The sequence below is a fragment of the Copadichromis virginalis genome, linkage group LG2, assembly GCF_057382275.1.
Source record: "Copadichromis virginalis isolate Kocher_CV1m ecotype Utaka linkage group LG2, C_Virginalis_male_GT1.1, whole genome shotgun sequence".
Taxonomy (NCBI): domain Eukaryota; kingdom Metazoa; phylum Chordata; class Actinopteri; order Cichliformes; family Cichlidae; genus Copadichromis; species Copadichromis virginalis.
In genome coordinates, this window is record NC_140619.1 from 10472310 (window position 1) to 10484465 (window position 12156).

The 12156-nt window shown below is 45.0% G+C and overlaps 1 protein-coding gene across 7 annotated transcripts; it reads left to right on the forward strand.

The window, feature by feature from the left end:
- Window positions 1–6: 6 nt before the first annotated feature.
- On the forward strand, window positions 7–11638 carry LOC146717018 (uncharacterized). 7 transcript variants are annotated; one of them, XM_085470981.1, is made up of 22 exons: window positions 10–274; window positions 920–1814; window positions 2771–2832; window positions 3247–3285; window positions 3674–3774; window positions 4151–4194; window positions 4298–4414; window positions 4856–4981; window positions 5065–5313; window positions 6213–6337; window positions 7110–7743; window positions 7818–8000; window positions 8073–8163; window positions 8350–8366; window positions 8761–8883; window positions 9099–9227; window positions 9829–9957; window positions 10040–10170; window positions 10365–10581; window positions 10793–10904; window positions 10985–11100; window positions 11204–11638. In XM_085470981.1, exons 1-22 carry the CDS (start codon window positions 174–176, stop codon window positions 11255–11257), a joined length of 3795 nt encoding a protein of 1264 aa, XP_085327107.1. In that variant the 5' UTR covers window positions 10–173; the 3' UTR covers window positions 11258–11638. The 7 variants fall into 7 exon arrangements, with proteins under 7 accessions (XP_085327138.1, XP_085327107.1, XP_085327114.1 ...); XM_085470988.1 differs by having other exon boundaries at window positions 8076–8163; XM_085471004.1 differs by having other exon boundaries at window positions 4157–4194.
- Window positions 11639–12156: the final 518 nt, after the last annotated feature.

Sequence of the window (12156 nt, forward strand, 5' to 3'; positions counted from 1 at the left end):
AATCCACTGATTTAACAAGCCTAAACCCATTTTTTAAACCAAATACATATCCTCTATAGTGATAAGAGAACCTGAGAGAAATTATTAATATAGAGGAGCTAAGTGTGTGTTGTGTTAATAGCTATTTTCATAGAAAACGTTTAAGCAGCGAACAGAAACAAAAACACCGCCTGATGCAGGAGGAGAGGAAACATCGCGATACTTCACATGCTCTAGTTTGGTCACCCGTCTCGTGCTATTTACTAATCAGCTGCGATCGGGTGTTGGAGAAAGGGTAAGAGTGTCCGTAATTACAGATAAATCATATTATACACGTAAATGCACAGTTAACAGCTTCATCCACAGTTTGCACGTTAAATATCAGATAACTTAAGGCTGTTAGCTATGCCAGTGTTGGCAGGTAGGAGGACATGTATGTTAGCAAAGTTAGCTGCGCAGCTTATCTGAGTCGTTTTTGGTTTCATTTTTCTCATTAATGACAGCGTACTTAATCTTTTAGTTAACATGTCAGGTTAAACAACGTAGACATCATAGCGCTGTTAGCTCGACCCGTAAAGCGTGTTTGGTACACCTTTCCTTCTCCTCTCACTGTACCTGCACAGATGTTACTCCTGGTCTGTGTCAGGCTGTGATTCACTCAGAGGCTCGTTGTAATCTCGCCTCTTGTCGATGTTTTCGTGGACTCAGAGTTTCTCTTCCTCAGTGAGGCGGTCTCCATCACTCTGTTTGCATCAGGTCATGTTCCTCCTGCTGGGCTGAGGTGAATCTTTCTCTCTCTCCTCCTTTAACCGCCTCCTATGTTCCCTTTGCAGTAAAGATCAGAGTCGTGCTCCTCCGTCTGTTGCTCAGGGCCTCCACTGGCTCCTGTTTTCTTAGGAGAGGCTTTGTTTGAAGCTTTTTCTACCTCATTGTGTCTCAGCAGAAATAAGACTTGCCACCACAGAAGAAAAGGAGCTCCTGCTCTCTTTGACCACATTAAGTTCCTGTCATCTTTGAAGACCTTTCCAGCGCCTGTTTCCTTCTTTATCTTGGCTCTCTGTGCTGAATCCAGAGAGCGGGACAGACTTTTTGATATCATGTCTCAGAAGACGCAGGCTGACGGCGCTCAGAAACACTTCGCTGTGGGTCGGGGGCTCCTGGCCGCTGCAGAAACCTTGAACTTCAACATGAACGAGCAGCGTCCCAACAGACCAATGGGTGTGGGTGTGGGCATGGAGGGCCAGGACGGCAGCGGGCAGATGCCCCGACGTGGCAGCGGCGGTGGCGGCAGCACCAGCAATCTTGGCAGCACCATGAAGCTGTTTGCCAGTTTGGGGCTGTCGCCCTCTGACCTGGACGCTCTGGCTGAAATCCCTGAGGAGGAGATCAGTGTGGAGACGCTGCCACACATCCTCAGACAGCTGAAGAGTCGCAAGGGGGAAGCAGGAGAGCGGCGGGCGGCCATGTCCTCTGATGCTGCGTATCGAGGAGGAAGCTGGGAAGAGGGACACGTGGGGAGGATGGGCGGTTCTTCTCTGGGACAAGGTTCAGCCAAGTCCTCCACAGACTTTGGGTACAGCTCCCTGCAGGACGTCTCCTCCGGCCGGGGCTACGGCTTAAATTACAGCGGTGGAGGTGGAGGTGGGAGCAGAGAGAGGCCATACTCTGAGCTTTCCCACCGCAGTGGGCTCGGCATGGGCCCGTCTGAGCCCGTCTTTATGCAGAGGAGGATGGGCTCCCCGTCAAACGGAAAAGTCCAAGACTTCTTGGGAGTCATGCCCCCCATGTTCCCCCACGTGTGTTCTCTTTGTGACTTTGACGTTCATTCCACCATGGTGAGTACGTCCAACCTGCTTCCTCTTTTCTTCTCGGACTAACTGTAATTGTTTGAGCTCCAGTCTTCCTTCAGTCAGTGACAGGCGCTGATTCAGGTCCGGTTTACTTCATATAATTTCCTTGTTGTATCTCCTCACAGCATGTTCCCTGTCTCCATTTTCTCAGCTGAAGCTCTCCAGCATTGACCAGTTAGATTTGGATCTTTCCAGCGGTCATCCAATTAAACCAAAAATCTCTTTTTATAATTAGTATCTGTTCACATGAGCTGGTAAAGCTGTTCATGTTACACATTCAGTCTGATATACTTGATCTTTTCACTTTTCACACTCACACATTCATGGACTTATCGAATTGGCGGCTTTTAAACCTGTGAGACTTTTGGCAGCAGGGGTCTTGTGTTTGTTTTTCTTTAGTTTGTGGTGTCAGGAGTGAGAAAGAAGGATTTAATCGATTATCACTCGAATTTGGAAATTTAAATTCTCTCTGAGAAGAAATGTACACTTTTTGGCTTTAAAGCAAAAATTTTTAACATGGTTCTTTTCAATGCTGACAAAAACATAATTTACCAAAAATCAACAGGAAGTTCGTAATCTACTGACCAAAGTCACACAGTGAGCAGGTTTGAAGATATGCGGGTGAGCTCTTCTTGCCTGTATGACTGTCACTGATGGCTTAAGAAAGCATCAAATACTGTCTGTTATAGTGATTATTGCACACAAAATATAATGAATTATTCGTTTTTGTAGGTCTTAAAAAGATCTTAATCATGAATTTTTGGTTTTAAAATGGAAACCTGATGAAGTGCATTTAAATTCTTAGTAAATCTGGTCCTAAGTGATTGTCTGGGTGACGCTATGAAGGTTAATAACTGTGTGAACTGTTCCTTTAATATACAGGTTGTATTTTAGGAGAAACGGCCTGTTGAGTGTCAGTAATGCTCTGTTTGTGTTTGTAGGAGTGGAACCAACACGTTAATGGACTCCGCCATGCTGAAAACAGACGGCACCTTCTGGACATGTGAGTTGCTCTTAATACACAACAGTGAGCCAAAACAGATTAAGTTATAAATCTGTTAACAGCATGTTCACATCAGAAGAAATTAGGTTGGTTTTTAGAGTTTCAGTACCCAAACCAACGCAAACGTGCTCCTGTGCAGCCCTCCAAAATCCCAGCGCTGGACGGGGATGACTCTGGCGTTAGTCAGATTAGTTTATGACGTACCTGGTAAGAAGTAAACCGACCTTTGTAGTATAGAAAATTTAAGGTTAACCCTGAAGTTACACGAATGAGATGAAATCCTGTTCCGTAGTACCGATCTCTCTTTGACCTCAGCAGGAGGTTGTAATCATTCAGCTCATCGTTGTTGACTAAATGTTCCTTTGAGGTCTGTTCCTCTTTATCAGATGTGTAACACTGAATGTTGTTTTTCAGGTATCCAGAGTGGGACCCTGGTATGGGCCCAGGCAGAGGGTAAGAGATGCTAACATTAAGCTCCTCATTTAGTGTTTGAGATGTTAGATTTAGAGTCCTAAAGGACCTCGACCTAACCTCGGAAAAGTGTTATTACTGACAGCTGTGCCCAAACAGATTGTCCTGCACTGATTTGTCTTTCTGTTGTTTGCATTGTATGTCATGTATGGGCCACAGCAGCAGAGAGAGCAGCAAGCATACTGTACACCTGACAGGCAACTTCCGGTTTGGTCAGATGGGCTTCATTAGATTAGATAAAGATTCAGAAACTCTCCTGCCTCCAGAGGGTTCACACACTGTCTCTGTGGCCTGGTGTTAACAAAGCTTTGTGTTGTGTGTTAATAATCCAGGTATCTGATAACTGACGATCTCATGTTTTTAATTCCAGTGGTCGTCCTTGGGAGACCCCCAACCTGTCTGCAGGACTGCTGGGACCAGCCCCCATGTCTTCAGGACCAATGGCAGGGATGTCCTCGAGCTGGGGTGGAGGTGAGGGACCCACAGATGTCTTATTTTATCACTATTAATACTATTAGTATTATTTTAAGTCATTTGTCACTTTCTCTCTGTGCGGGGAGTCACTATTTTATTCATAAAGATGGTTTCAGACAGCTGACGTCAAGTCTTTAACTTCCAACTGATCAAGTCTGGTTCTCCTGTGAGCTCAGTGTTACATTTATGTGCCACGCTTGCTGACTTTGGGATAAAAATGGTTAAAAAGCTCAGGTACAGTAAATACAGAGAGCCATTAGAAAGAGTGGGTGAGGGTTAAGAGACCCAGCTGTTTAGTGCCCTCAGAAAGCTGCAGACACCTTTTGAAATCTGTCTTTGGTCATGTGCGAACATCGGTGTGTTTGTGTGTCAGGAGTAGGTGGAGGACGTGGTTCCGGTTCATTGGGACAGAATAAGGTGAGTCTGACCTCCTCTGTCTCTCTGCTGTGTCTTCCTGTGGATCAGCTCATTTCTGCAGAGCTCAGCTCGTTTCAGTAAAGACTATGTGTCGTGTCCTCAGCTGAGGAGCAGGGTGGTGGTGGTGAAATATGAAAAGAAGCCTCTCAGCGACAAGACCCTGTTCGCCCTCGTTGAGCGCTTCGGCTGCCTGAGGGAGCACCTCATCCTCAAGAACAAGGTAGGAAAACTCACCTCGCTGTTTCCACCTCAGTTACTTCTAACTTAGATGTAGACATTAGTTAAACTTTCTTCTTCATAAATGTAACTGAACAATACAATCAGCTGCCTCACACTCTTTCATCCTGCACATGAACTTCATCTCCTCAATCTGAAACTGCAGCTGGTAGTACTCATTCTCCTTCGCAGCCTCGCTGAGCTGAACCCACTCACAGAGGATCTCCACACCAGGAGGAGGACTGCTGGCACCAGCTGCAGTCCAAGATGGTAGAAATGGAGTCAGACTGAGCTTGTGATAAGAGACTATAGATAGCTGGGGATTAAAGAAGTCTAAATATAATCCAGTAATAACAACATTAAATACGTGGTTGTGAAACTTAAAGCAAACCTCTCTGAGGAAAACTGAATTTCAGCATTGAAGTCTAATCTTTGTGACCATCAGGCTTTTCTGGAGATGAGCACACATGAAGAAGCTCTGGACGTGGTAAACTACTACCAGCAGCATCCACCGTTGTCGTACGGCAAACCCGTCACCCTGTACCTGTCCCAGACCCTCATGTTCATTGAGGTAACATCCCCTCGCTTGCTAAATAAAACTCACCGCTTCCCCACAGACTCAGATCCTCAGAAGTTTCTGTTTCTAACCTGCAGAAGGACGAGCGACCAATGGATCGACTGATGGACCGACTGACAAAGCGGCCGGTAGACCGACCAGGGGACCAACCGATGACCCGGCGGGTGGAGCGGCCGATAGACAAACCTGAGAAAGAGGTCAAAAGTCAAGGCAGCAAGGTGGTCTTCTTCTACCATCTGCCCCGAGAGGACGAGAAGAAACAGGAGCTGCTGACCCTCGCCGAACGCTTCGGTGTGGTTGAGAAACACCTCTTCTTAACCGACCGGGTAAATAAACCAGAGCAGGAAACTCCAAAAGTTGATTTTGTTCATCTGGACGTAGCGTTTTGAGGGAGAAACATTTCGTCACTCATCCAAGTGACTTCTTCAGTCTCAGCTGACTGCAGGTTTCCCCAGCCTTATAAACAGCCTTATACATCAGGGGAACCAAACAACCTCTGGCGAAGTGGATGGCACATCACAGAAGAGCTACCTCGTCAGGTCAGGACTCTGCAGTCTATTTACATCTACAGGCCATTGGACACTCTTTCAATGATGAGGATGTGCACATCCTGGACAGGGAGGAACGCTGGTTTGAGTGCGGAGTCAAGGAGGCCATTTACGTGAAAAGGGAAAAACCATCTCTGAATCGAGGAGGGGGCCTAAGGGTACATCTTTCACCATCTTACAATGCTGTGATTGCAGCCATTCCCCAACTCTCTGTGAATGGTACTCATGGCCATTGATCAGTGGGCTTTGATCAGTGAGCTTTGGTCAGTGGTTGTAGATCAATGGTCATGAGAATTTGCATAATTAAGATTAAGGAACTGACCTCCCAGCCCATTGTTCCTTAAGTGGCCTGGTTTCAGTCATTATGCAAATGTACTGTTTATAAGACTGGGGAAACCTGCAGTCAGCTGAGACTGAAGAAGTCACTTGGATGAGTGACGAAACGTTTCTCCCACAAAACGCTACGTCCAGATGAACAGAATCAACTTTTGGAGATTTACTTACCTGGATGATTGACCATCATCAAGACAGAGCAAGAAACACTGCTACTCTTTGAGTGCTCATGTGATGCCAGCATTACTACAGAAAGTGTGGAGATCAGATTTGGCTGAGTATAGTCTGTGATAAGGTGAATAAGTTTGAATGATGGCTGCTTTTGTGTTCGTCTGTGTGTCCAGGCGTTTATTCAGCTGGCAACTGTGGAGGACGCAGAGATGCTGGTGAATCATTACACCGAGAACCCCCTCGTCTTCAATGGGAGAATAGTTCGTCTCAACATCTGCACCAAATACAAAACCCTCAAGTGAGTGCCCGGCTTCAGACACTGCTACCATGACATGGTGTAGGAACTGTAAACACATACATGAATGAAATGCAGTGAAAGGGACAGATACACCCTTTGACTGGAGGTTGTGGGAAATAAATGACATAAAAGACAGTTACCTGACCAGAACTCTCCTTTCTGCCGATGTGCAGAACCATAACTATGTATCTAATCCATGAGATATTTTAATATAAGAAAAATGGACGGGTATGGGGAGCATCTGTATCAGTAGTTAAAGCTGCAAAACTTATGAAAAGACACTTAAAGATCTTCCTCCAGATGTTCCAAAGCCATCCAGTGGGCCAGATTGGAGTGTTTGCCAGGCTGATTCTGGCCCCCAGGCCATATGTTTGACACCCCTGCTCTAAATTGTGGTGATACGAGCTGTGAAAATGTACCCAGAATGCATTTTTTCAAGTTCTGTCAAGTCAATTATAAGAAAACATGCAGGGTACCAATGGTTGTTCCTGTTCCTCTGTGTCACAGACTTTAAACTGGTGCAGCACAGCTGATCCATGATATTTCAGCTTTCGTAGATCATAGCAGACGTCATGTTGAAAACAGCAGGGTGTCAGCAGAAGTAGCTCCAGATTAGCCAGTGAGCAAACCCGACTCTTTATTAAAAGTTAGAAATTGAACATCATCTCTGACCTCGTTATGAGAGGTGGTGTTAGCTGGCTAACTGCTAACACAGTGTATATATGTCAGGATACACATGGAAGCTTAAACTCATACACACTCGTTCATACAGTGTGAAGCACAAACAGGGCGGAGGAGACAGTTCGAGCCAGAAGAATGGCAGAGCCGAGTCCTCCAACTCCAAAACCTCCTCATCCAGCTCCAGGAGCAGACAGGAAAATAAGGAAGAGAAGGACAAAGTGAAGATGGTAACAGAGGAGGAGGACGAGGAAGTGTCAGGAGTGATGGAAGGAAGGGAGGACGGAGAAGAGCAGCAGGCACCTGATGGCGAGGAGGAGGAGGAGCAGGTACCTGATGGCGAGGAGGAGCAGGAGCAGGCACCTGATGGCGAGGAGGAGCAGGAGCAGGCACCTGATGGCGAGGAGGAGCAGGAGCAGGCACCTGATGGCGAGGAGGAGCAGGAGCAGGCACCTGATGGCGAGGAGGAGGAGGATCAGGTACCTGATGGCGAGGAGGAGGAGGAGCAGGTACCTGATGGCGAGGAGAAGGAGGAGCAGGTACCTGATGGCGAGGAGAAGGAGGAGCAGGTACCTGATGGCGAGGAGAAGGAGGAGCAGGTACCTGATGGCAAGGAGAAGGAGGAGCAGGTACCTGATGGCAAGGAGAAGGAGGACGAGCCTAAGGGAGAAGAGTCTGTGAAGGAGACGGTAGAGGAGTCTGAGGATGCTCGACAGGAGGAGGAGAAGGTGAGAAAACAAAAAAGTTGAAACAAATATTAAAGCCAAAAGTGATTCCTGGAATTAAACCGAACTGCACACAGGTTACCGATGATGTCACTAATGACACACCTGGAGACACGGGTGAGGTAAAGCAGGAGGCCGAGTCAGAGCCACAAGCAGAAACCTTGGCCGAGGAGCACAAGGGCAAAGGGGAGATGAACATGGAGGCAGCAGAGAGCTCGGAGGCTCCAGAGGCAGCGGAGGGAGATCTACCCGAAGAAGAGGTGATGCACCTGCTCTGTCCTTCAGTCTGTAATCCAGGAGTGGCACAGGTGTGTTAATGATGTCTCTTCCAGCAGGACTTCCCAGAGAACATGGAGGACTTTGTGACGCTGGACGAGCTGGAGGAAGACAACGACGAAGCCCATGGAGAGTCGGACAATATCGGTACCTGATCAGATCAATATTTAGAGATCAAAGTTAACACTTGTACCTGTAATGTGCTGCAGCACCAGCTTTTCCTTAAAAAGTCATTTTCCTTCATGGATGTGAGGACGATGTCTTCAATCAACAAAAAGGTGTTTGAAATTAACGCACATCTTCCTCTCTGTTTGTGTCTCCTCTTCTCTGCAGACAACACGAGGCGAGGGGTACGTACCCGAGCGCCGTCGCTCTGATACCTTTAATATTTGACTTCATGTTTCTGTGGATCACTGCATCTCAAGAATCTCAGTTTTTCACTTTATTAATACATTTGAAATATTTTGACCTTTTCTGTGGTCTATTGTTTTACAACTGAAGGGTGGAGAGCTCATTGGTGAATTAATGACTCCCTCAAGTTGAATAGTTCAAATAGTTTGTGAGTGAGGGGAGATTGACAAAGTTCAACTGCAATTGAACTTTTGATTCACAATAACTTTAGTTTTATATGAAATTGCACTACTTTCGACATTTTATGAGATTTCCAACATAATCTGTGTTCAGAAACCTGTTTTCATTCACTCTGTTTCACTGGAATTCCTCAATTCTTGCTCCTCCCATCAGGGTATGAGGGTGGTGAACATCGTCGGCTTCAGGCGAGGGTACCAGTACCTCAACGAGCTGCTGAAACTCGCCCAGCCTTTCGGGAAGGTGGTCAAACACCTGGTGCTGGACCTGAGACCCGAGGTACTCTGTTCAGTGTTAAGTGAAAGTTTAATCCTGGACATTTGTATCACACCAGTAAAGCAACTTTTTCAAACATCAGTTGAAAAATGTTCCAAATGCAAATTTGGAGAAGTGGTAAATATAGAAGTGGTAAACGAACCTGCATCCAATTGAAGTAGTTGGATATTTCCTGAAAAGTATTTTTGAATATCGCATTGTCTCCTCTCCCTCGTCAGGCGTTCCTTCAGTTTGCCACAGAAGAAGAAGCACGGGCGATGGCCAACTTCTACAACGGGAACATCACGGCGTCAGTGTGCGGGTGGACGGTGAAGATCAGTCACTCCATGAGCTACCCCACCATCCAGGTGATTTATTTAAATTTTTTTAACCTCCATGTTATGTTTTCATCTGATTTATTAATTTCTACAAAATTTGAAACCTGAGAATAAGGTTTGTGTCTAAAATGTTCTAAATACATACACCTTAGCCAGACTGCAGTGGTCATTGGTTAAAGCTAAAATATAAAAAATAAATAAGTAAAATTATCTTTGAGCAGTCATTTAAAACAAACCCCAGATTCAGCTGTTCCAATGTTTACGAGCTACAACCTCGAAGTGTGATCGGCTCTGGATTTACAATAAGATCATGGATCAATTAAAAGATTCTGATCAGATGATCAAACTGCTGTTTTAAGGTTTCAGCAGGTCTGCTACATAAGCAGATGCCTGGCTGTGTTGGGCTTTATGTTTATAGTAAAACTAAAATGAATTGTGACTTACACTGGAAATCGGTGACAGGAAGCAGGATCAGAGAAGATGTGGATGTTATTAGTGTTCCAGATTATTGTGGGCCAGTAAAAATGTGATATTTGTGACATTTGTCAGATAAAAGAAACACGACCGTATGAGGACAGTCGGTGTTTGTTTTCTTCTTTGTGGGCTCATTTTCTCTGTGTTTGCTGTTCAGTCCGGTTCCAGCAAGGTGGTGTACATCGGGCAGATCCCCAACAGCAAATACACGGACGAGGAGGTCCTGAAGCTCGCCGAACCATATGGGATGGTCAAGAAGTACTTCCTGAACAGGATCCGGAGAGAGGTACGGAACTGGGACAAATGCACGTCCGACCTGAATCCACATAACTCCTGCTGCTTTAAAGCCGTCTGATGCTTGTCCTCAGTGTTTCCTCGAGATGTGTAATGCCGAGGACGCAGAGAAGATGGCTGCCGATTATAAAGCGAAGCCACTGAGATTCAGCGGGAAGCGCCTGACCCTCTACGTGAGCAGGAAGTACAAGCAGCTCAAACACGGGTGAGTTTCTTCTTTTACTTCTTGTGTGCTCGCTGCACGAGTCTGATTTATTAGTTTCTCTTCACAGCAGCAGTCGTCTTCAGGCCTTTTATCTAAATGTAAACCTGGAGATGACACCTGTCTTTTACAGCTTGTGGATGTACTTTGCTTTAAGCTGAAGCCTCTGAACCCCTCAATCACGTCTGTCCATTAAGCCATAGAGTGCCGAACACCAAGAAGAGAGCGAGCGAGAGCCCGCCACTAAAATCCTCCCATGACAGCGAGGAGCCTCCAGGGAAGAAGCCCAAAGAGGAGGTCAAACAAGAGGAAGAGGAGAAAAAGGAGGAGGAAGTGCAGAGCTGTGAAGTCAGTGGTGAAGAGACGGTGATGGATGAAAATTTGGGTGCTGAGAAGCTAAAGGACAGCGAGGACGTGAGTCGTTTGTACAGCTCGTTATTGAAACGTTCAATCAAAGACGACTTCGGTGACATCGAATTCATTTAAACATCTTTCCATCAACTGACCAGAGATTTGAGCTAATTGCTAACATGCTAACAATGGGGAAACTTTGTTTTTAAATTTTGATTTGAAATAAAACAGGTAAACAAGACGAATCTTTTGTTTTTCTCTTTTATTTTCGCAGATGGAGACATCGACTAATCAGAATGAGCAGACAGAGGCTGTTCCTGTCGCTGCGAACAAATCCAGCACAGCGTCTCTGCCCCTGCCGCTGTACGATCCCTCCACACCCATCGGTGAGAAAGCTTCGCCAGGTCATCGTCAGGTTCACGTAAAAAAAAACTTGCCGTCATCATCGTCATTGTTACTATTTCAGGTATCGAACACGTGAAGGCGGGGTTTTACTGCCGCATCTGTTTCCTGTTTTACTCCAACGAAGACACGGCGAAGAAGATGCACTGCAGCAGCCAAGCTCACTACAACAAGCTGCAGGTGCCCACATAATGATACACCTTAGACCTAGCCACATTATAACATACCTGAAGTACATATGCGACACTGCCCCGCCCACATTACAGCATATGTTTGTTTTCAGAAACACCTGGAGAAGGAGCAGAGCAAAGCAGAGAAGAAGGCGCTGCCGACCTGAGAACACCTGAAGCTGAGGAAGAGACGTGAATGTCAGATTTTTTTTTTAAGGTTTTAATTTTGTTTCTTTAGCCATGTGTGAAACACACATCTGAGTGACTTCCTGCTGCTGCTCTGTGGGCTTAAAGCCTCAAAGACTCTGTTATTGATTAGTTATGTTATTGATTAGACAAAACAAAATGTTGACCAAACAGTATAAAAACATTTTGCCTGTGCAGGTTTTTCCTTTGATTTTTGAAACATCTGGTTTTTCAAACTAACATCTGAACAATAAATTATTTTTTTAAGACTCATAGATGTGAATATTTGTTTAACGTCTGAAACTGACTTGATTTTGTTCTTGGTTTCTCAATAAAATGTGTTAGAATTTTGTTAAAATAGACATTTTTATCTTGTATTTTTATTTATTTAGGGTTAGCTTTTTTGTAGTTTTTTGTTCCAAAAATAATAAAAAGATTTTTTTTTTTTTCAAAGACATCAGTTTTTCTTTGATAATTTTCAGTTTCAGTACCACATAAAGGGCAAAAAAATTTTACTTCTGCATGAGGCAGCATGTGGTTGGCTGGGCTTCCACTGTAATTTACCCGGTTGATCAGGTGATCCATCTACCTGGATTATTTTCTGCCAGGTAATCAACCTCATTCTCTCAACAGTTTTCCTCACTACCTTCCTCTAGTTTGACTGATGCTGCTGTTCAGAAAAACAAGATGTTTAAGCAAAAATAAGTAAACCTGTGAAGCTAAAATAAATGTGAACGAAGGAGATTTATTTCCTTTCTCCTCTTATTTTTTATTATCCTAAAATTACAAAAAGATGACATTCAAGATGATGTATTTAAATGATGTATTTAAAACTGGCTGCAGATTTTTGAGCTTTCATACAAACTGAACAGACACCTTT